General features: G+C 48.8%; 1 protein-coding gene and 1 pseudogene across 1 annotated transcript; both read right to left on the reverse strand.

Annotated features, from left to right (window-relative positions):
• Window positions 1–455: 455 nt before the first annotated feature.
• Window positions 456–6269, reverse strand: LOC131898313 (paired immunoglobulin-like type 2 receptor beta). Its single transcript, XM_059249439.1, has 5 exons — window positions 6182–6269; window positions 5491–5877; window positions 3155–3344; window positions 1314–1370; window positions 456–540 (listed from the first exon to the last, which is right to left on the reverse strand). Exons 1-4 carry the CDS (start codon window positions 6267–6269, stop codon window positions 1358–1360), a joined length of 678 nt encoding a protein of 225 aa, XP_059105422.1. The 3' UTR covers window positions 456–540; window positions 1314–1357.
• Window positions 6270–11404: 5135 nt separating this feature from the next.
• On the reverse strand, window positions 11405–21738 carry LOC131898608 (paired immunoglobulin-like type 2 receptor alpha; annotated as a pseudogene).
• Window positions 21739–22092: the final 354 nt, after the last annotated feature.

Raw genomic sequence — 22092 nt, forward strand, 5'->3', positions numbered from 1 at the left:
GAAGGGGAGAGAGTAACCAGGGTTCTCACTGTAGAACATGGTCCCTGCCTCTCTCTGTGTCCCTTGTCATGGACACAGTATGTGACCCACATAGGGGGTCAAGAGAGACACTGAGATGGATTGCTGGGAGTAAGATATTTATTAAAAAGTGTTAATTAATTGCATAGACACACAGGAAACAGCACAGTAGGGCTCTCAGGACCAGAGACAGACAAATTGACATGTGTTCCGATGGGAGGAAATCAGATCTCACATGGCAGAAGTGGGGGTTCTCTTCTTGTACTTGTCCGAGAACAGGATGTTTCACACACAAGAGTGCAGCCATGCTCCCTGATTCCAGGCAGGAGGCAGGGAAGCAGGGAGATGCTGCATGTGTGACCACCCCATGATGTAAAGTGACCTCCCTGCTGAGAGATCCTGGCCCCTGGAGTCTGTTAGCTGGGGAATAACAGACAATATCTCAGCAGGTGCCTTTGGGTGACCCTGAGAGGGAGAGGACAATTTTCCAGAGTCAGTTTTCTTCTTGTCCCATTTGGATCCCTGGAAATCAAACCCAGGTTATTGGACTAGGCAGCAGGCTCCTTTTCCACTGAGCTATTTTGCTGGCTCACACAATTTTTTGTTCAAAGGAACTCACGAACTTTAGATTGACAGCTGTGGAACCTGCATGGGACCAGACTAGACCCTCTGCATACAGGAGACAGTTGTGTAGCTGGGTCTATTTGAGGGGCCCCTGGCAGTGTGATTAGGTTATATCCTTAGTGTATGAGCTGACTTTCTGGATCTCATTACTATGGTTGAACATCCTCACCCTTGAGACATGGGGGAGGGGCTTGGTCCTGTCTCAACTGAATGTACCAGGATTTGCTGTCACCTCATGGGAGAACTTACTCTTTTGGAGGAGGGAATGAGGGGTGGGTGGGGGGATTAGGTGGGGTTGGGGGAGCAGGAGGAGGGATGAGAGGGGGATCTGTGGCTGGTATGGAAAATGAACAAAATATTTTTAAATAAAATTTAGAAAATGTTATTATCATGATTTACCCTCTTGGGGAATCTACATTTTTTTAAAAAATGATATAGCTTCTCACTGACTTTGAAATCACCAATTTGGCTGGAGTATCTGGACAGCCAGCTTCATGTTGCTGAAAGGGTCTTAGTTTTCAGCAAGGAGATTACAAATTCCTGCCACCCCACTGCCTTATAATGTGGGTTCTCCAGTTCAAGCTCAGGTCCTCCTGCCTATGTGCAAGGCTTTTCTGACTGAATCATCTCTCTGCTCCCTTGCATGCCTCTCATAACACACAGCCCCTCACCTGCTCCTTGCGATGACAGGCTCTCCCCTGGCTGGGGTTCACCTTTAGTCTGCTGGCCTGTAGGAGAAGAAACAGTGTCAGTGTGGCGGCCATGCTGATCCTCCATCTGCCTCTCAGCTCTTCTCTGTGTTAGGACAACATTAGGATCCCAGGGCAGCAAACAGCTCTGCAGCAGCCATTCAGGGACAGCTCTGAGAGTCACCAGGACCTGAGGACAGTCCTCAGCTGTCCTTCTGCACAGCACAGCCAATCAGAGGACAGCTCTCTTGGTCCTTTGTCCCTTGTCCATGTCCTTCTCCCTCTGCTTCCTTCCCCTGCCTTGAACCCATGTCACCTCCCTGCTTTCCCTGCTCTGCACTCACCCTGCCTCCCTTTTGTCTCCTTGGAAACTGGCTCTCTAGCTCTTCCTGTGAGTGCAGGCTGCTGCCACCCTGCAGGTTCAGTCTCAGGGTTCGAATCCCAGTCAGACTTCTGCTGCCTCTCAGGCTGCTGCTCTTCAGCTCTCAGATGCCCCTCTTACCTGTTGGAGGGATGAGCCCTTCTGAAGACCAGGAGATACATGTTCAAGTCTGTAGTCTTGGCTTTCTCTTGCACTCTACTTGTCTCTGTACTTATCCTAGTCTTCTTCTTAACATACAATTAAATCTGCTCTGAAGTCACTCAACACTTGTAGGTTGTTTTTTTTGGTGTGTGTGTGTGTGTGTGTGTGTGTGTGTGTACAAGGTTTCCATGAACCAAGGTTAGCCTTTAATTTGTACCTGCAGATGACCTTGAACTCCTGAATCCCCTCTCTGTACTTCCCTCTTGTTGGAATTACAGGTGTTCCCCCATTGTGTCCCCATTTTTGTGTTCTTAGAATCCCTATGAATTTTAGAAAACAAATCTACAAAATTTTGTATCTCTACAAAATGTAACTGAGATTTGAATAGGGATTGCATTGAATTTTTAGAGTGTTTTTGCATTGTGAAGACCTATTGTATAAAAATAACCATTCTGCAAATATCCTTACATTCATTTCTCTAAATTTTTAAAAATTTATTTTTGATGCATTATGTATATGTATGTGTAACTTTTCAAGTCTGCATGCACATGTGGATGGCATCAGACAACCTTGGAAGGTATCCTGAAGGAGCTGTCCACTATGGTTTTAGGGACAGGTCTGTCATTGACTTCTCACTGACTGGGCAAGCCTGTCAGCACAGTGAGCCGCAGAGACCCTACTGTCTCTGCCTCTCCAAGTATCTGAAACATCATCAGCTCTTTAGGGGGATCTTGAGGATGGAACTCATGTCCTCCCATTTCTAGGGCAAGCACTTTACCAACTGAGCCATACCCCGGCTGTTCTGTGTTTTCTCTCACAGTGCTTTGTTTCTAGGACAATTTTTTGTCTCTTTTAGGGTAGGTTCTTCCCAGACATGTTTTTTCATCTGTGGGTTATTACACACCATTGTCTTAATTTCTGTGTTAATTCCATATCCCAAGTCAAACTGTTCTCTTTTCACAGGTTTCACTTCCTGTGAGATGTTATCCCTGAGCGCTGGTCTACCTCAGACCTTGTTTAGAAGCCACAACTCTTTATAAAGAGCACTTAGCCCCTGAGACACATGAGTGCCCTCTTGAATCCCTTAGCACAGGCTCTGTGTTCATCTGCACTTGCTCCTCTAATTTCCAGCTGGGATTCTAAGGAAGGAGGTGCAGATTCAGACCTGGTTGAGTTCAGCTTCCTTTCTGTCCTTGTGTTCTCTGGACTCTACCCTGTACAAGCTCGTCCTTGTTCATGTCCCACAGCTGAGAAAACTCAGAGGGTAAGCTCAGGTGAGAGCCTGTCCTGGACCACTTACCTTTGCTTCCACCAGAGGAAGACCATCAACACATAGACGGGGGTTATGAGCACAGCCGTGGCCACCACCACCCCGACCGTGGCTCCCAGGTTCACAAGTGAAGGATTCCTCTGGTCCTCTGTGTCCTCTAGGCCAGCTGTGGTGACTGCAGAGGTGATCATGGAGGGGCTCTGCATGGTGGTGCTGATGGCTGGGGAGAGATGAGGAGTGAGCAGATCCCCCTGGATGAGGGAGGGATGGGGTGAGTGTCACACCTTGTCTCCTCTGTGGGATGTGGGATGGGGAACAGCTGTTAGAAGTTCTCAGAGAGGGGAACACAAGCTGAAGGCTGAGACTCCAGGAGAGCAAACTCAAATGCCCACTCTCCACCTGTCCTGGAGCTGTGTCCTCGGATTGTCATCTGGTCACAGACAACTAAGCCACAGAAGTACAGCTGATTTTGTTATGAATGTTTGTAACATGCAGATAAGACTCAGTCTATAGAGTGTTTTGCTTTCTGCATTAGAACCCGAGTTTCATATCTAGTGTCCATATAAAGAGCTGGTTTAAGCCGGTTTGACCTTTAATCTTAGCCATAGAGCCAGAGGCAGCCAGATCTCTGTGAGTTAAAGCCAACCTTGTCTATATGTACTTAGTTCCAAACCAAACAGAGCTGAGAGAGTTGTAGTTCCAGTACTGAGGAGGCAGAGACAGGCTTGTCCCTAGGCCTCACTGGTCATACAGCCTAGCTTACTTGGGAATCTGGAAGCCAGTGAGAGTCATTGTCTCAAAAAATAAGGTGGATGCCACTTGAAGTTATCCTTTATCCTCTATAGGGACATGAACAAATGTGCACACTCATGCATTCACAAACACACACACCCGATTTAATAGACCCACATGTTCACACACACTGACTACACAAAAAGTATAACAAAAATATGTAATCTTATCTCTAAGTGTACAGATCAATACAGAGTACACTCATTTGCTCTACAATCTTCACTATGGTTAATTTCCACAAAGTTTACCTATTTGGATCAAAAACCAGCAGTTCTCAACTTGTGGGTCCCTAACCCCGCAAGGGTCCCATATCAGGTCTCCTGCATATCAGTTATATACATTACAAATTGATAAGAGTATCAGAAATGTAGTTATGAAGCAGTAACACAATAATTACATGGATGGGGGTCCCCACAGCACCAGGAACTGTATTAAAGGATAGGTAGGGAACCACTGTCCTAGACCCTTCAAACAGCTCATTTCCCTCCTGACCCTGAGCCCTGGCAGCTGCTGGTTGACATTGCATCAGGTCAACATGGCAGCCGTAGAGACTGTGCAGAGAACTGTGCTGTGGGCATCCTCTCACAGGATGACCTTAATATAGTCAAGAGCCACAGCTGAGCTTGGTCGCACATGACTGTCTCAGCACTTGGGAGCCAGAGGCAGGCAGATTTCTGTGAGGTCAAGGCCAGCCTGGTCTACAGAGTGTATTTTGGGACAGCCAGGAATATATAGTGAGACTCTTTGTTGTAAAAACCAAATATAAATAAACAAATTAATAGCCACAGAGGAAGGTTGTGATCGATAACCAAGCACATAGGCTCCCTCAGCTCCAGTGACTAGGATGGGTCGCAGTGATCCCAGGGCATGGGCCTGCAGTTACTTCTGCCTCAGAGTCGCTGCTCTGTCTGAAGACAAAGAGCCACATCATGAAACTGAAGACACTGATTGAAAATCCTGGGGGCTTGTGTGGGAAAGGGGAGGGCAAGGAAGGAGAGAAGAGAGCTTGGAAACTGAGAGGAGACAAGAGAGTGGGTGGAGAGGTGAGGGGTGTGTCCTGGGGATTAGGAGGGGAAATAGGGACTGTGGTGACAGGCAGAGGTTACAATTGCATTGTAGGACATGAAGAACATCCAATGGGCGCCTACTGTTTGTATTTGGCTTAGGTTGGGACTGTGTGAAGATGCTCCATAGATGGACTAATTGGATCCCTGCTGTAGGACCAAGTGAGGCAGCTACATCCTATAGAAGTACCTCCATCTCGAGGTAATGGGGTAGGGTAGAAGTGGGAAGAACCACAGTGTTAGATTTGGAACCAAAAGGGGGTGAACTAGGGTGGAGGGCCTGTGACGAAGCCTAGAGCAGGGTGGGGTTCCCTCTGAGCAGAGAATGACAGACAAAGTCAGAGGGACAGCAAAGGCTTGTCACAACTACAAGGGAAAGATCTGTTGGCAGAGGCCTGGACAGAGCCAAGGGAAAGGAATATGAAAAACAGCTCAGGGTTGTGGAGCCTGAGGGGACATCTGAGGGACAAGGAAGCCAGAGGCATCAAAGACAGAGCCAGGGCGGCTCACCAGGGCTGATGGCCAGTCGAGTTCCATCAGTGGTCTGCCAGATTCTCGTGCCTTCTTTTGTGTTCAGATGAACTCGGCAGAAGTACACTGTCTGGTCCTTCTTCTTCAAGTCCAGGATTCTGAGGACTCCGGCTGTCTGAGGCTGTGTCCAGTTCAGGATGAGCCGGTTCTTGAAATGCTCATGTATGAAACGTGGGGTGGAGTTGTAGATAAATTCCCCATGGAATTTCTTCCATCTCCAGAGAATCCTCATCTGTGGATCCTCTGCCAACTCCCAGGGGAAGTAGAAGGAGAAGGGGATCTCGATGGAGCTGCCCTGGACACCAGAGAGGTGGGCTGGTTGGTTGACCCCAAAGGCATTTACTTTGTTGGATCCTGGTGAGTTACCTGGGAACAATGGGGAGACTCTGAAGCCATTGCAGGGGAAGAAAGGACAACCCAGAATTTCTAGCACTTCACCCACAGGCCAGTCTGGGACACAAGGAAGGCCTGTCCTTATGGCTGGTGGGACAGAAAAGACAGAGAAGGGTTGGACTGAACTACTCTGAGGGATGAGCTCTCTCTTGGGGTTGAAATGACCAGCTGGCTCTTCTAGCAGTGACCTGTCCACATGACAGCCTGCTCTTCCCAGCCCCACTGGCCCCTCCTGTGGTTAGGGCAGAGTCCCTGCTAACAAGGTCCCCAAACTCACCAGCTTGCAGACATGCAGCTGACAGCAGCAGAAGCAGGATCCAAGTCATGGCCTGATTCCCTCCAGGAAGTGAGACCAGCAGAGCCATCAGGCAGGAGAGGAGCCCTGTGGACAGATCCTGGGGTGCGCAGGAGTCAGGAGAGAATCGGGGTAAAGGGGCACACAACCACCAAGTCTTCTCATGTGGAGGACAGAGTGGGGCAGGACCTCCCCATCTCCACCTCCCTGTGACCAGCAACTTCCTTCATGATTCTGGCTTCTTCTTTCCCACACTGCAGAAGATCCTTCCTTGTGGTCACTGACAGGATAGCTGGGCCCTTGAGCCCAGCCCTCATTATTGACAGGAAGATATGGAACTGACCTCACCATGCCAGGCTCTCCTCTCTTCCACCTTGACCTCCTGTCTTATCCAGTCTTGTCCATTTCCCATGTGGCCTGTAATCACTGTTTCCTCACCTCCAGATTCTTCCACTCCTGCCCTCCCCTCCTCAACTTTTTCTCATTATGTGTCCTACAATGCTGATTGTCTGTCTGTCTGTCTGTCTAATAACCTCAGGCACAGAAGTGGTCAGTTTCTGCTCACTTCAGACACAGTGAGGATGGAGGTGATGAGGAAACACATTCCGTCCCCAGCCCTAGCTCGGTGTCCCCACCACCATCTGCTCTTTGTTCTCTTCTTGTCCTTCAGGGACTCTTCACAGCACCCGGCAGAACCAAGGCCCGGTGGACACTACCGCCCTGGCCTGCTGGCTTGCCTAGTCTGTACTGCCCTGTGCTTCCTGGTTATTGTCTCCCTCCCCTAGACAGTGACTCCAAAGCTACTCCAGTTTGTCCTCAGCCTCACTGCTGCCACCTGCTGGCACCTTAATCCCAAGACATATGCATTGTGAGACTCTCATGGCCTGAACTCAATTGAATCCTCATAGCGACACTGCGATGAAATATTATTTATGTCCAGGATGCTGTTATCAGTCTCCTGTAATGCCAACCATGTTTCCCATAATAGCAGTGACTGGGCCCAGCAGCCATGATACTTTCATGGGGGAGGGGCACTATCTGTAGAAGAGCAGCCTGGAGTTTTGGTGTGTGTGTGCACACATGCACACATGTGTGTGACCATTGGGAGTGTCAGCCTGCAGTGTTAGTACCCGGCTGCTGCTCAGGCTGTAGCACATGTGTGCCTGGTCCCTGTAGAATGAATAAGTAAATATAATGGAAAAACCTGAAAATGGGCATGGTGGTGCATCCCTTTAATTCTAGTATTTGGGAGGCAGAGCTGCGCAGATGAGTGAGCATCTGTTAGCTTGAATGTAGACTGGTCTATATATCGAGTTCTAGGCCAGCCAGGGGTACATAGTGAGAACTTGTCCCCACCCACAAAAACAAACAAACGAACAAAAACAAGGTCCATCTAACCAAAGAAATAGTCCAAGGTGCATGGTGTCCTGAGAAGGAGTAACGCCCGAGGTTGTCCTCTGGCCTACACAAACAGGAGCACACACTTCCTTGCACACATATGCAGCTGCACACAGACACACACAATTATGCAAGGCATGTCTCACAGCTGATCTGCCACCACATGTTTACCCAGTCCTCATCCTGAGTAAACATGGCCTCTCCAGGCATGGCTATGTGACTCTTCAGATCCAGTTCCTGACAGTGTCCCCAGCATCCAGACTCAGACATTATACCCAACAGTCTCAACACTCTCTCTATTTCTCTCTGAAATATCCAATTCCAGAAACTCCCTTCAAATTACCCACAGTGCAGTTCCTGTGGGTCCCGACCCTACAGATATCACCATTGATGAAAACTGTCCCTCTGTCCACCTATCCTGTCACACCACCTACCCTCTCACTCATGATTTGTTTACCCCAGTGACAACATACAGACCCAGAGTAACCTGACCAGACTGGGTCCTGAGGAGAGTGGAGGAGATGTTAGAGAGGGTGGAAGGATGGCGGCTGGTGGTGTAGACAGGACACTCAGGCTGCACCTGAGACTTTACATTAGCACAGTTGCCCCGCCCCCACCTGACCCCTTCTTTCTCCCCCAGGATGACATCATCATCTTCATCTCCCTCATGTGTTGCTCAACCCAAGCATGAGTACCTCCATGCACCCCTGCCAGGGGACCCCCAAGAAGAGACTCTATACTGTACTATAGGCCCAGTGAGTGGGCCTGGGTGACCAGCTCAGTCTCCTGCTCCTCTAGATGAAGTCTCCCAGCTTTTGCTGATAGCCAAGGCCAGACACAGAAACTCACAGGTCACTGAGCTTGAGGTCACAGAAATGTAGAAACTCCCAATTTCCTCTTCAACATTATATATATTATTTAAAAGAAAATATTAATTGTCACAGAATTTGTTTATGTGAATCTAAAGAGAAAACTGGTGATGTCTTCAAGTTCTCTGTCTCCAACCAAAGTGAGCTAATGGATGACCAGCCTCCATGACCCCTCTGGATTTTTATGAGATTTGCTGTTTGGTTTTGAAACAGAGTCTCACGTAGCCCAGGCTGGCCTCTAACTCAGTAGGTACTAATGAGAGCCTTCAATTCATGGTCTTGCTATCTCTACTGTCAATCATTGGATTACAGGAATATTCCACCTTGCCTGGCTTCTTCTAGTACTTCTTTTAATCGCCTGGCTCTGGCCAGGAAACACAAATCCCCAACACTGGTAGCCATGCTAGAAGCCATGTCTGCTCCCCATTCCAACAGTAATGTTCCTTCACCCTGAGGGGATTTGACCTAAACGTTGTTGAGAATGTTGGTTCAGTGAAGTCTTTGCTGTGGGCTCCTTTGCTGTTTCTCCTTTTTGAACATCGGAAACTGACATGGCAAGTCACATGACCACTAGAGTAACAGCTTTGAGGATCTTTACCTGTGCCCAGCTGCCTGGAGGGAGGAGATGATGAATGGACACTCCCATAGATGACTGGCCAGACCATCATCCTGGTTGTCGGCTTGTGTGAACACCTCAGGGATGCTCAGAGGAGACACCACCTCAGCTGACAAGATCCCTGTGACCGTGGCTGCTGCTGAGTTCAGCTCTCCTGGTTCTTTTTCCCTTGTCCATGTCCTTCTCCCTCTGCTTCCTTCCTCTACCTTGAACTCATGTCTCCGCCCTGCTTTCCTGGCTCTGCACTCACCCCGCCTCCCTTTTGTCTCCTTGGAAACTGGCTCTCTAGCTTTTCCTGTGCGTGCAGGCTGCTGCCACCCTGCAGGTTCAGTCTCAGGGTTCGAATCCCAGTCAGACTTCTGCTGCCTCTCAGGCTGCTGCTCCCCAGCTCTCAGATGCTCCTCTTACCTATGGGAGGGCTGAGCCCCTAGGAAAAACTGGGAACTTATATTTGATTCATATGTATCCAGGCAAATAGCCGTCCACACAAAATGGAATTATACCTTTTGTAAACAATGCCAGTAGCTTCTCAGCCTGTAGTGAGATTTCATGCCCTTTCCACACTGAATTTTATCTGGCTTAAGCTCATGTAGATCTTATACCTGCTGCCACAATCACTGTGAGTTCATTTGTGCAACTGTCCTCTTGTGTTCAGAAAATACAGTTTCCACTACCTCTGGCTCTTATACCGCCTTTTGTCCTGACCCACCCTCTTTTCTTATATTTTTGGTTGTGAGCCTAGCCTTTAACGGCTGAGCTATCCCTCCAGCCCTCCCCACCCTCTTTTCTTAACGATCCTTGAGCCTTGGGAAGAGGGATGTGGTATGTCCCTATGAGGACTGAGATGCCACAGTCTCTTATTCTCAGGATGTTGGTCCTTTGAGCGACTCTGTTAATTGGCACCTGCTGCAAGGAGAAGCATTTCTGACACGGTTGAGAGACGCACAGATCTGTGGGGAGAGCAGTGAAGTTATTAGAGTCACTTTAATTCTATGTCCATTAAGTACAGGATGGGAGTGGATTTACCCTAGGGCCTAGGATTTGTCTACACACAGGTTCTTGGACCTGTTAACGGTGCTCGGTGTGGGTTTCAGTGTTTTATAAGAGCAGCAAGCTGTCCCAGCTGCTGATCCATTCTTCCAAGCCCTCGACATTTCAGATAAAAATGTACTAGGTAAGGCTCAGAAGTGTTCAGATTTGTTCAAGACCCGTGTTGAACACACAGCTAACACAAGGCTGGAGTCCAGGTGTGATCTGAAAGTCCATACTCCTCACTCTATCCTTCCAGATGCTTTAAATGTAAGAATCCAGAAATCTGGCTTGTAAAACATCAGGATAGGTTGACTTAAAGGGAATCTCAATTTGTCCTATATTATCTTTAGGCCCTAAAAAAATTTAAGGCTCCTGAAAGCAAGGCCTCAGTGACCAACTTACCCGAGGAGAAGGAAATTAAAATTGTATCAAAGTGCCCTGCTCCACCAGCTCCACACGGGGCTTGTCCATTGGGAAAGGAAGGTCCTGGGCCTCAGGAGCCCCTGACACAGGAGGCAGCAAGGATCCCCCCTGAAGATGATGGTCCCAGTGACCTGGACTTGGAGCAACTCATGGAAGACATTGGAGAGGCAGAGGAGAGAGGGGAGTCGCAGCAGGGGGATGGCTCAGAGGAGTTCCTGGCGGGTCTCTTTGAGGAGTAGTGTGCTCTGGTCCTTCTACTGTAAACTGCCTCTCAGTGATTCTGAGCAGATGTTGAATGTCGGGGTTGGTGACCTGCTCCATTCTTCAGGTCAGAGGTGTGCATCCTGGGTAATAAAGCAGGTCTATGGGGCCACTGATTATGCTGTGCTTCCTTTCATGTCCCTGTGGCACCCTGCTTTCTCTGGAAAGTATAGGAGGCTGGGGACAGCAGCAGGACCCAGGCCTGGGGAACCTTCAGAAAAGCATGTCTGTGAGTCCTGGCTCCCCGACTTCCTGGGAGCAACATGGCCTTAGGAAAGCATTGTGACCATCTGGTGTTTAGTTCCCTGTCTCACACCATCTATCTAGGGTTGTTGCTGATGTCCAGTGTGGTGGTCCATGGGAACCAGTCACTGTGTACTGGCTATTACCCTCCCAGATGTGAGTGTACATCCTGTAGACTGGCTGCCATCATTTGGGGCATCCCCTGCCTTGGGCAGCCAGAAAAAAGTGATAGAGGAGGGGATCTTAGAGGGCCAGAAGTTAAGGGTCATGTGAGTGACTCTAAATTAGATTCACTTAGGCCAATTCTGTAGACTGTTTTATTTTTGTGAGAAAGGTCTAGGAAGTTAGAAAAGGGAACTGGGAATTTCTCATTTTCTCTGAGCTCAAACACCCTGACGTGTGGATTTCTGTCTCTGGCCATGGGTATTAGTGACCCATGAGTTGTTGTCTCTGGCAGTGGGTATCAGTGGAAGCTGGGAGTCTTCCTACTAGAAACACAGGTGACTCTGAGATCGTCACCCAGACCAACTCATTTGGCCTTTACGATGGAGTACACAGTCTCTTCCTGGGGGTTCCCATGGACGGGCTGGCAGGGTGGTGTTCCTGGGGAGGTGGCTCTTGAGAGGGCAATGGAGGCATACACAATGTTGTTATCCTGTGGGGACAAGAGGTTAGATGGCGGCAGTGTAGCTGTGGCCACCATAAAGCAGCAGCTGCAGCCTGAGTGTCCTGCCCACACCTGCCCCAACTGTAGCCTGAGTGTCCTGTCCACACCTGCCTCAGCTGCAGCCTGAGTGTCCTGCCCACACCTGCCCCAACTGTAGCCTGAGTGTCCTGTCCACACCTGCCTCAGCTGCAGCCTGAGTGTCCTGTCCACACCTTCAGCAGCTGCAGCCTGATTGTCCTGTCCACACCTGCCTCAGCTGCAGCCTGAGTGTCCTGTCCACACCTGCAGCAGCTGCAGCCTGAGTGTTCTGCCCACACCTGCAGCAGCTGCAGCGTGAGTGTCCTGCACAAACCTCCCATCTCCACCCTTCTGTCTCCTTCTTGAACATCCCTTTAACTTCCCTCAGGCCTGACTCTGAGTGGCTTACCTTGGGGTTCTCTTTGGGGTCCATATATTGTCCTAGAGAAAAAGAACATGGAGTGCTGAAGTTAAGCTATGACAGGAAGGGAGACAGATGGCTGGGAGTTCCGACAGTGAGGTGAGGACTTTGGTTACATGGGAGGGACAGGGTGAAGGAGGGAAAAGCTAAAATATGAGGGTGCTCATGTAAGTGTGGAGTCTTAGGAGAAGAAGGCAGAGCCCGGTGGGGAAACAGGAAGCTGGCAGAATTTACCTTTAGGTTCAACATTCTCAGTGTTTTCAATGAGGTCCCTGCATAGGGTCAAATGGACAACATATCAGAATGTGGACAGGAAAAGGTTAAGACACCAGGTGCTGGGCTGCAGAGATGGCTCAGTTAGGAAAGTAAGTGTCACATAAACACGAAGTCCTGATTGCAGACCCAGGACCCACAGAACGCTGGATGCTGGAGAAGCAGAGACAGGCAGATAAATTCCTGGAGTTCACTGGCCAGCTTGGACTAACAGATGAGCTCTAGATTCGGTGAAAGACCCTGTCTCAAAAGATAGAGTGGAGGGCTGGAGAGATGGTTCAGCTGGCAAAGTGCCCACTTCACAAACACGAAGACCCAGATTTAGATCCCTAAGGATCCATGTGAAAAAAGCTGGACACGATGTTCCTGGAGAGTGGGGGTGGAGAGAGGAGGATCCCTGAAGCTCATTGTCTGGGCAGCCTGGCCCAACTGATGAACTCAGGTTAGTGAGAGACCCTGCCTCAAAATAAATATTAAATACAGGTGGGAGAAATTGAGGGGAGTCACCACATAGACCTCTGGCCTCCACACACATGCACAGGTGCAGACGCACACACACACACACACACACACACACACACACACACACACACACCAAACAAACAAACAAACAAAAAATCAAACCATTCATGCGGGAACACAAAATAGTTTGGAGAGCAATTTAGGAAGACACACCATTGATCTCTGGTTCCTAACCTCCTGGGCACATGTGGATGTGCACCTGCACATGTACTCACACAGGAACATGTTAAAACACACACAGAACTGGGCATGGTGGTGCATGCTTGTAATCTCAGTGCTCAGGAGGTGGAGACAGGGGACTCCTGGTGTTCACTGACCAACCAACCTGGTCTAACTGGTGAGTTCCAGACCAGTGGGAGACCCTGTCTGAACAAAACAAAACAAACCCCCAAACAACCTGAAGTGTGTCAGTAGGATTGGAGGAAGGGCATCTGGTCAGCAAAGCCCCAGGGAGAGGAGAGATGGGGCAAGCTGGGATGCAGTGTTGCTAGTGGATGCTTGAGTTATCTGCCCAAGGCCCTGGGTTCCATCCCAGCATGTCATAAACTGGGTGTGGTATGATGCCTGTCCTTCCAACAGTTGGGAGGTGGAGGCAAAAGATCAGAAGTTCAAGGTCATCCTTGGCTACAGAGTGAGTTCCAGGCCAGCCTGGGTTAAATGTGACCTTTTCTCAGAACAAAGGGGTTGGAGAAGGAAGAGTGAGAGCAGGCCATGTACAGTAGGAAAAGAAGAGGCAGGAGAGAAGGGTGGAGAGGTTGGGAGGTGGATAGAAAAGGGCAGAGATGTGGAAGATCTGGAACAAAGGATTCTGGGGGAACGGGGCTCACTGACCATAGAGAAAGAGAGAAGAAAAGGAAAGATGGGAGAGCTGTTGAATCCAGGCGATGTTCAAGGCTGAGAGGAACCAGAGACAGAGAGAGGGAAGCCCAGGAAATGGAAGGAGAGAGGGAGAAAGTCTGAAGCCTAAAGTGGGTGTTGTTCTGGGAAGGAGACTCCTGAGACCCTCTGAACTCCTTGTCATTGAGAATCTTGTGCCCTGAGGTGCCTGAGGTCATAGAGGACAAGGAGGGAACAGACAGGATGAGTCAGTGGTTAGGGAGGTGTGAAGGGTCCTGAGTGTGGTTCTCCTTTTTTCATATTATTTGAAGGGGCTGGAGAGATGGCTCAGTGGTTAAGAGCACTGGCTGCTCTTGCAGAGGACCCGGATGGTGCTCACCTGGCTGGGGTTTCAGCTTTAGTCCTCTGTCCTGTGGGGAAGAAACAGTGTCAGTGTGACATCAGTGCTGATCCTCCATCATCCCTCTCAGCTGTCCTCTGTGTTCAGACCACCTTCAGAGGACAGGGGAGCAGAGAACCTGCCCCAGGCAGTCAGAGAGAAGCCTGAGCTCCCTCTGCTGGGCTGGTGTCCTACACAGCAACCCTCCCCAGATCTCTGCTAGGTCCATGTCCACCCCTGTCTCCTCTGCTTCCTTCACCAACCTTGAATTCTCCTCACTCCACACCTGCCTCATCTACTCTGCATTCACCAGACTTCCTTTTCGTGCCTTTAGAGACCGTCTCTTTCTGGATTATGTTTCACTCTACTGGTCTATTTGTCTTGGTGCATGCTATGCTGTTTTAATGACCACAGTTTTTTCCACTTATTTACTATATGGTAGGGAGTGTGCCGCAGTCTGTATGGAGGTCAGAAGGCACTTGCAGTAGTAGATTTCCTCCACCATGTGGCTCCCGGGATTGGACACTGACACCTTTTACCCTCTGAGGGCTACCGTATTCTTTAGAAAAACTTATTATTCATTTATTTATTTACCTACTGTAGCTTTTAAAGTTTTTGTTATTGTTTTGTGTGGTGGTATTATGTTTCCCAAAATATTGTGCACCCTAAAATAAATTTATCTGGGGTCAGAGAACAGACAGCTACTAGATACAGAGGCTAGAAAATGGTGGCACTCACACCTTTAATCCTAACATTCCAGAGACAGAAATCCCTCTGGATCTCTGTGAGTTCAAGGCCACATTAGAAATAGCCAGGCATGGTGACACTCACCTTTAATCCCAAGAAGTGAGCCTTTAACCTCAGGGAGTGATGGCAAAAACAGAAAGATATATAAGGTGTGAAGACCAGAAACAAGAAGCATTTGGCTGGTTAAGCTTTTAGGATTCTAGCAGCAGTTCAGCTGAGATTCATTCTGGATGAGGACTGAGAGGTTCCAGTCTGAGGAAACAGGATCAGCTGAGGAACTGGTGAGGTGAGGTAACTGTGGCTTGTTCTGCGTCTCTGATCTTCCAGCGTTCACCCCAATAACTGGCCTCAGGTTTGATTTTATTAATAAGAACTTTTAAGATTCCTGCTACTTTTTGTTTTTAGAATTTTAAATTTATGTGCACATGAGAGTAGAAGCCTGTGGGATTCAGGAAAGGGCTTCAGACAGGCCTGCAGCCAGAGTTACAGGAGGTTGTCAGCTGCCTGATGTGGGTGCTGGAGCAGAACTCGGGTCCTCTGCCAGAGCAGCCAGTGTTCTTCACTCCTGACCCATCTCTCTGTGTTTTCTCTTTTGACTTACAAGTATACTTTTCTTTTTGTTCTTTGTTTTTTTTTTCACAGCTCTGTGAGATCCATCAGCACTTCAGATACAACCCCAACTCAGCTGGTCATCCCATCCATGTGCAGGTTTGAGTGAAAAATCTTCACCACAGGCTCACCTATTTGAAATCTTTGTCATATTTGGGAGGTTATGGACCATTTAGGAGGTGGAGTCTTCTGGAAGGGTTATGTGTCACTGGAGGTGAGTTTTGAGAATGTATTGCCCCCCCCCCCCACTTCCAGGTTTCTCCCTGGTTTTCTGCATGTGTTGAAGATGTGACTTCTCAGTGTCCTGCTTCAGCTGCCCCTCCACTATTAACCTTCCTTCTGGACCGCAGGCCAAATCCAATTCTTCCTTCCACAAGTTACTTTTGATCATGATGTTTTATCACCACAGTGGAAAAGTAACCTCCATTACACACCCTCAAACAGACTTCCTGTTTCAGTCCCTATATGGCTTGGTGGTTTCACCAGAGTGTTTCTCAACACACTTAGACTTGTTCCTGTTCTCTGTCCCCATGTCATCCATCTAATCACTGAGTGTTTGAGGTCTTCTGCACCCAAGGAAGACTTTGAACTACTGATCTTCCTGCCTGCCCCTTCCACACACTGGAGTTACAGACATGCACTACCACACCAGGCTAATCACAAAGTCTGAAAGCTTTTGCCTCGACATATTCCTGGTTCTGGCCATTCATCCCCATGTGCAGCTCCACTGTGGCAAAGTGACACAGCCTGACCCCCTCCCGTCTGTCCTCTGCACCCTAAGACTGTAATGTCAGAACCAGCTGCTGCTCAGGCCACAGCACCGCCCTTCACCTCTCACAGAGACACTGTCCAGACACTGTTGTCTCCTGCTGACCTGCTTCCATCCAGGTCCAGGGTTTCTCACCTGGGCAGTGATTTTAGTCAATGATGGTATTAGTGACCACACATCCTGTTCCCTTTCCCGCTTCCTTCCTGGTTCAGCTTGTGCAGTGAAACCACCCCTATCCTCAGAAGGATATAAAAAGAACTCCCCTTTCCTCTTTGGAGTCCCTGCCATGTTGGTGGAGCCTGAAATCTCCTAGAATACCCTGCCATGTTGATACCTACCTTTCTGTCTGTCCATGGCATCGATAACCTTTAGTAAACTCTAGTTTTCTCCAGTTGGAGAAAACTTCAGCTACAAAACTCCTTCCTCCCCGGTTATCTGTCTCAGTGACCCTCTTGAATCCCCATCTGAGACCTTTCACACACACTGATGTCATCATAGCAGGGGGCTGTGGTGGCCACTTCATTTGTCCTCTGGTATCAGAGGCTTGGGGACCTGATTTACCAGGTTCCCTCTGGTCATCTGCCTCCTTTACCAGCACCACACTGCTCAAGAGTTCCTGAGATGTTTTCCCTTTCCTGGAAGGCCAGAGAGTGTCCTCTACACCACTCCCAGCCCTTTTCTGGCCATTTGGTGGAAGGAGGAGGGTTGAGATAAATTCTCATATAATCCAGGTTAGCCTTGAACTCAAGATCCTCCTGCCTCCACCTCCCAAGTGCACTTACTGAGGTGTGGATCACCATTGGCTGTCATTGTTTTCATTTTTTAATTGTATTAGATTATTTTATTCACTGTGTATGTGAGTGTGCGCACACCATGGTGTGGGTGTGTTAGAGGACAACGTCCAGGACTCAAGCACTTTCCTGACTCAGCCATTCCCTGACCCTGGAATCTGCTCTGTCATCAATCCCCTTCATGGACTCTGGTGTGGACTGCTTTGTGGAAACACTCAGGACGTGTGATGGGGTGCAGTCTTGGACCACTTACCTTTCCTTCTCCTCCACCTGAGGAACAATATCAACCCCAAAACCCCAACCAGGAGTACAGCAGCAGCCACTGCCAACCCAGCTGTGGTTCCCAGACCCAGGGGCTGATTCTTCCCGCTCTTCTTCCCTTCTGTGGCTGTGAGAGCAGTTCTGGTGAGTGCAGAAGTTGCAGTGGTGGGGCTTGGAGAGGTGGTCCTGGGGGCTGGGAGGAGACAAAGGAAGTCAGCATTGAAGGTGATTGGGAAGTGTAAGCCAAATAAACCTTTTCCTCCCTAAGTTCTTTGGTCATGGAGTTTTTCACAGCAACAGAAACTCAAACGAGGACACCTGCTGTCCCCTGAGTCCCAAGTCATGGGCTCTATTCTAGTTTCAAGTCCTCTGTTGAATCCCCATAGAGACCTGCTGTGGGATGATTCCTGTTCAGGTTGGTGCAATCATTCTCCTACAGTGCCAACTCCATTTCCCCAATAGCAGTGACTGTACCCTGTAGCCATGCTGCTATCACAGGGGTCGGGCACTTCTGTCGAAGAGCAGTGTGGAGCTTTGGTGTAAGTGCAAGTTTCTGTCCCTTCAGCAACTCCCAAATACCTGGCAGCTGCTTCTCAAATTACCACCCAGAGACTTATATAATTAATATATTGTATTATTATATTATATATATTAATATATTAATTTAATTATATATAAATGCTCCTCTGGTAGCTCAGGCTTATTACTAACTGGCACTTATACTTAAATTAACCCATAATTCTTTTTTTTTTTTTTTATTTATTATGTACACAGTGTTCTGTCTGCACATACCCCTGCAGGCCAGAAGAGGGCACCAGATCTCACTATAGATGGCTGTGAGCCACCATGTGGTTGCTGGGAATTGAACTCAGGACCTCTGGAAGAGCAGCCAGTGCTCTTAACCTCTGAGCCATCTCTCCAGCCCCCATAATTCTTATCTATGTTTAACTTGGTACTTTTTCTCAGTAGGGCTGTCTCATCTTGTGTCCTCTGCATCTGCCTGAGGACTCCTGACTCAACCCTTCCTCTTCCCAGCATCCCCAGGGACCTGTGTGTTGCCATGCACTTGTAATCCCAGCACTTCAAGGGGAAAATAGGCAGATCCCTGTGGCTCACTGCCAACTGTCCTAGCCCACTTTGTGAGTTCAGCCCAGAGAAAGACTCATCAAAGGAAACATAGGAAGAGAGACAGAGAGACAGAGAGAGACAGAGAGAGACAGAGAGACAGAGACAGAGACAGAGAAACAGAATGCTAGAGACAGAGAGAAAGAGAGACACATGGAGAGATAAATCTATCACTAGGCGTCTTTTTGTTTAGACATGAAAGAGAAAACATGCAAAAAAAGAGTACTATTGAATTGGCTACAAAAATTAAATTAAGGAAAGAGAATTAATAAGCCAACCACAGGGTTCTTTTCAGTACTTGTTGCACATATTTCTCCAGGTGTGATATCTTTGTCATAAATGAGGATATTTTGCTCAGATAAAACATTTCTTTTGAGGTCTGTGGATGCAGCTCAGTGGTGGAGTGCTTGCCTAGGGTGCACGAGGCCCTGAGTCCATCTCAAGCGGTGGACACAGGAGTGGTTAAATGCCATTTTGGTCCCAGCTCTTGAGAAAGAGTTCAAAGCCATCTTAGGTTTTATAGCAATTTGAGACCTGCATGGACACATGAGACTCTGTCTTAAAGAAATGGAAAAAAAAGAAAAATGTCTTCTTATCGTTAATTTTAATATTTTAAAAACAATGGGCAGGAATATTCAGTTAATGAATTAATTTTTAAAATGCTGATGAAAAAATACTGATGGAAGAACTCATAGTGGAGGTGAGGTGTAAGTCAATGACAGAGCCCTTGTCTAGTGTGCACGTGGCCCTTGGGACAAGAGAATAAAACATGGTGTGTCTGTTTGAAGTAGAGAAAGGCATGGCTGCCTTAAATTGATTGTTCTACCAAGCACCTAATAGATTATCGCCAAGGCTGGAGACATTAGGAACACAGGAAGAGGGAGGAAGTGGAAGAACAGGAGCCATTTAGGAAAACATGTAGGAGACACAGGAAATGCAGGTGTAAGGTGCCTGGTGGGTTCTGGCTGTGGAGTTTATCCTGAACCCACAGAGGGGTTAAGATGAGGAGTGGTTTGCCAGGGGCAGGCAGGTGGGTCTAACCTGGAAGGGACAAATCTGCTTATCCCTGGCATGCTGAGAATTGGCAATGTAATTAATGATGATTATTATTTGACTATTAATTTTATAATTTATTTTCAAAAAATGTATTTTTTAATTAAATTTTTGCACACGCACAATGGTGCATGAATGTGTGTGTGTGTTTGTGTGTCTGTGTGTGGTTTGTGTGTGTCAGAGGTTAATCTTGGGTGTTCCTTCCTTAGATGTCATACACCTTATTTTTAAGACAGACCACGTGAGCACCTTTAACCACAACACCATGGGAAATGGAGACAAGAAGATCAATGGGTCTTCACAGCCCATCCTCCTAGCCCTAAACAGTGAGCTCCAGGTTCAGTGAGAGACTCTGCCTCTAGGGAATAAGGTGGGTCTTACTAAAGGAGGATTCCTAATGTTCACTTCTGGCCTTCCCAAGTACAAAAATGAAATACACCCCCCCACACACACATGTGAACCCATGCAAACACACACACACACACACACACACACACACACACACACATGCATGCTTATACCATATGTACACACGCCACAAAATCAAGACAGAAGAGAGGCACACAACAGTCTGAACTGCAGCAGAGGCCACGTGTCTACTGGTTGACAGATGTTTGGAGGTAAAGGGTCCCTTTCGGGGCCTGTTCCTCACCAGTATGACCTTAGGCAGGGGTTGAATTCTGCTGATCTCTGTGTCTCTCTGTACAATGACCATGAGAGTGCCCAGCAGTGGTGACGGGTGCCTGGGGTATGTCCACACAGTGACTAGGCTGGGCCTGTGTGCACTCTGTGTGGAAGCTGCAGTTACAGTTGCCATGGAGGAGGAGAAGTGACCAGAGAACCTGATCATGGTGTGAACGTGAGGGTCTGTGTGGGAAAGATGGGGGATGGGGAGGAAGGAGGGGAAGAGGGAAATGAGGAAGTAGAAAAGAAACTGGGGCAGGGAGAGGTAAGGGATGTGTCTAGAGACTGGTGAAGTGGGGGGACTGGGAAGAGAGGGGTTCACGGGACCAGAAGGCACCTACTGTGGAAGGCACGAGATAGGGTGTAAAGTCTAGATCTAACGGAGACCCTGACACGGGACCAGGTGAAGGCCGCTCCATCCTGGAGAGGTCAGATCCACGTGGATTTGTGTCAACGAGGGTGGGGTGGGCAGGGCGGTAGTCAGTGTGGAGAAAGGAGCAGGAGACTGGGCCATCAGGGCAGAGCTGAGGCCGGGGGTGGGGTGGATCTGAGGCCCATGAGGGGCAGCTCAGAGAGCAGCTGAGGCTGTGGATGGTTGTGGGGAAGAGGAAAGGTGCAGTTGTCGGAGCTCTGGGGAGGGGACAGAACACACGAGAGGAATCTGAGGGAAGGGTCAGAAGTGTAGGATCTCTAATGACACGTATGGTACCAGGAAGCCAGGGCCACCAGGGCCTGACCTGGATGTGCTCACCAGGAGTGATGGTGAGTTGGGTCCCTTCAACTGGTTGCCACTCCTCCACGCCATGTCTTGTGTTCAGATGAACTCGGCAGAAGTACTTTTTCTGGTCCTTCTTCTTCAAGTCCAGGATTCTGAGGACTCCAGATGTCTCAGGCTGTGTCCAGTTCTGGATGAGCCTGTTCTTGAAATGTTTATGTATGAAAGGTGGCGTGGAGTTGTAGATAAATTCCCCATGGAAGTTCTTCCATCTCCAGAGAATTCTCATCTGTGGATCCTCTGCCAACTCCCAGGGATAGTAGAAGGAGAAGGGGATCTCGATGGAGCTGCCCTGGACACCAGAGAGTTTTGCTGGTTGGTTGACCCCAAAGGCATTTACTCTGTTAGATCCTGCAGAGTTACCTGGGAAGTACAGAGAGAATCTGAAGCCGCTGCAGGGATGGAAAGGACAACCCAAAGCTTCCTGAGCCTTTACCCACAGGCAGGTGTGGGACACAGGGCAGGACTGTCCTTATGTCCCACTGTCCCATATGGACAGGACAGACAAGGAAGGGTTGGGATGGACCCACTCTGAGGATGAGCTCTCTCTTGGGGCACAGAGCACTGGCTGGCTCCTCTAGTAGACCCCTGTCCACATGACAGCCTGCTCTTCCCAGCCCCACTGCCCCCTCCCGTGGTTAAGGCAGAGTCCCTGCTAACAAGGTCCCCACCACTCACCAGCTTGCAGACATGCAGCTGACAGCAGTAGAAGCAGGATCCAAGCCATGGCCTGATTCCCTCCCAGAAGTTAGACCAGCAGAGCCATGGGGAAGAAGAGGAGCCCTGTGCAGGGACCCTGGGGTGCTCAGGAGTCAGGAGAGAATCAGGGTAAAGTGGAACACAACCCTTGGGCCTTCTCATGTGGAGGACAGAGTCAGGGAAGAACCTCCCCATCTCCACCTCCTTGTGACCAGCAACTTCCTTCATGATTTTGGCTTCTTCTTTCTCATGTTACAGAAGATCCTCCCTGTGGTCACAGACAGGATGGCCATGCCCTTGAGCCCAGATCCCATTTTTGACAGGAAGATATGGAACTGACCTCACCATGCCGGGCTCTCCTCTCTTCCACCTTGACCTCCTGTCTTATCCAGTCTTGTCCATTTCCCATGTGGTCTGTAAT

The sequence above is a fragment of the Peromyscus eremicus genome, chromosome 23 (assembly GCF_949786415.1).
Source record: "Peromyscus eremicus chromosome 23, PerEre_H2_v1, whole genome shotgun sequence".
NCBI classification, from domain to species: Eukaryota; Metazoa; Chordata; class Mammalia; order Rodentia; family Cricetidae; genus Peromyscus; species Peromyscus eremicus.

Bases quoted from the DNA above. Each gene is read 5' to 3' on its own strand.
- LOC131898313 (XM_059249439.1), bottom strand. From the start codon at position 6,269: ATGGCTCTGCTGGTCTCACTTCCTGGAGGGAATCAGGCCATGACTTGG. The intron at 5,878-6,181 runs GTGAGTTTGGGG...CATTGTTCCCAG, and splicing joins AGCTGCATGTCTGCAAGCTG to GTAACTCACCAGGATCCAAC. The intron at 3,345-5,490 runs GTGAGCCGCCCT...ATCTCTCCCCAG, and splicing joins TCGACTGGCCATCAGCCCTG to CCATCAGCACCACCATGCAG.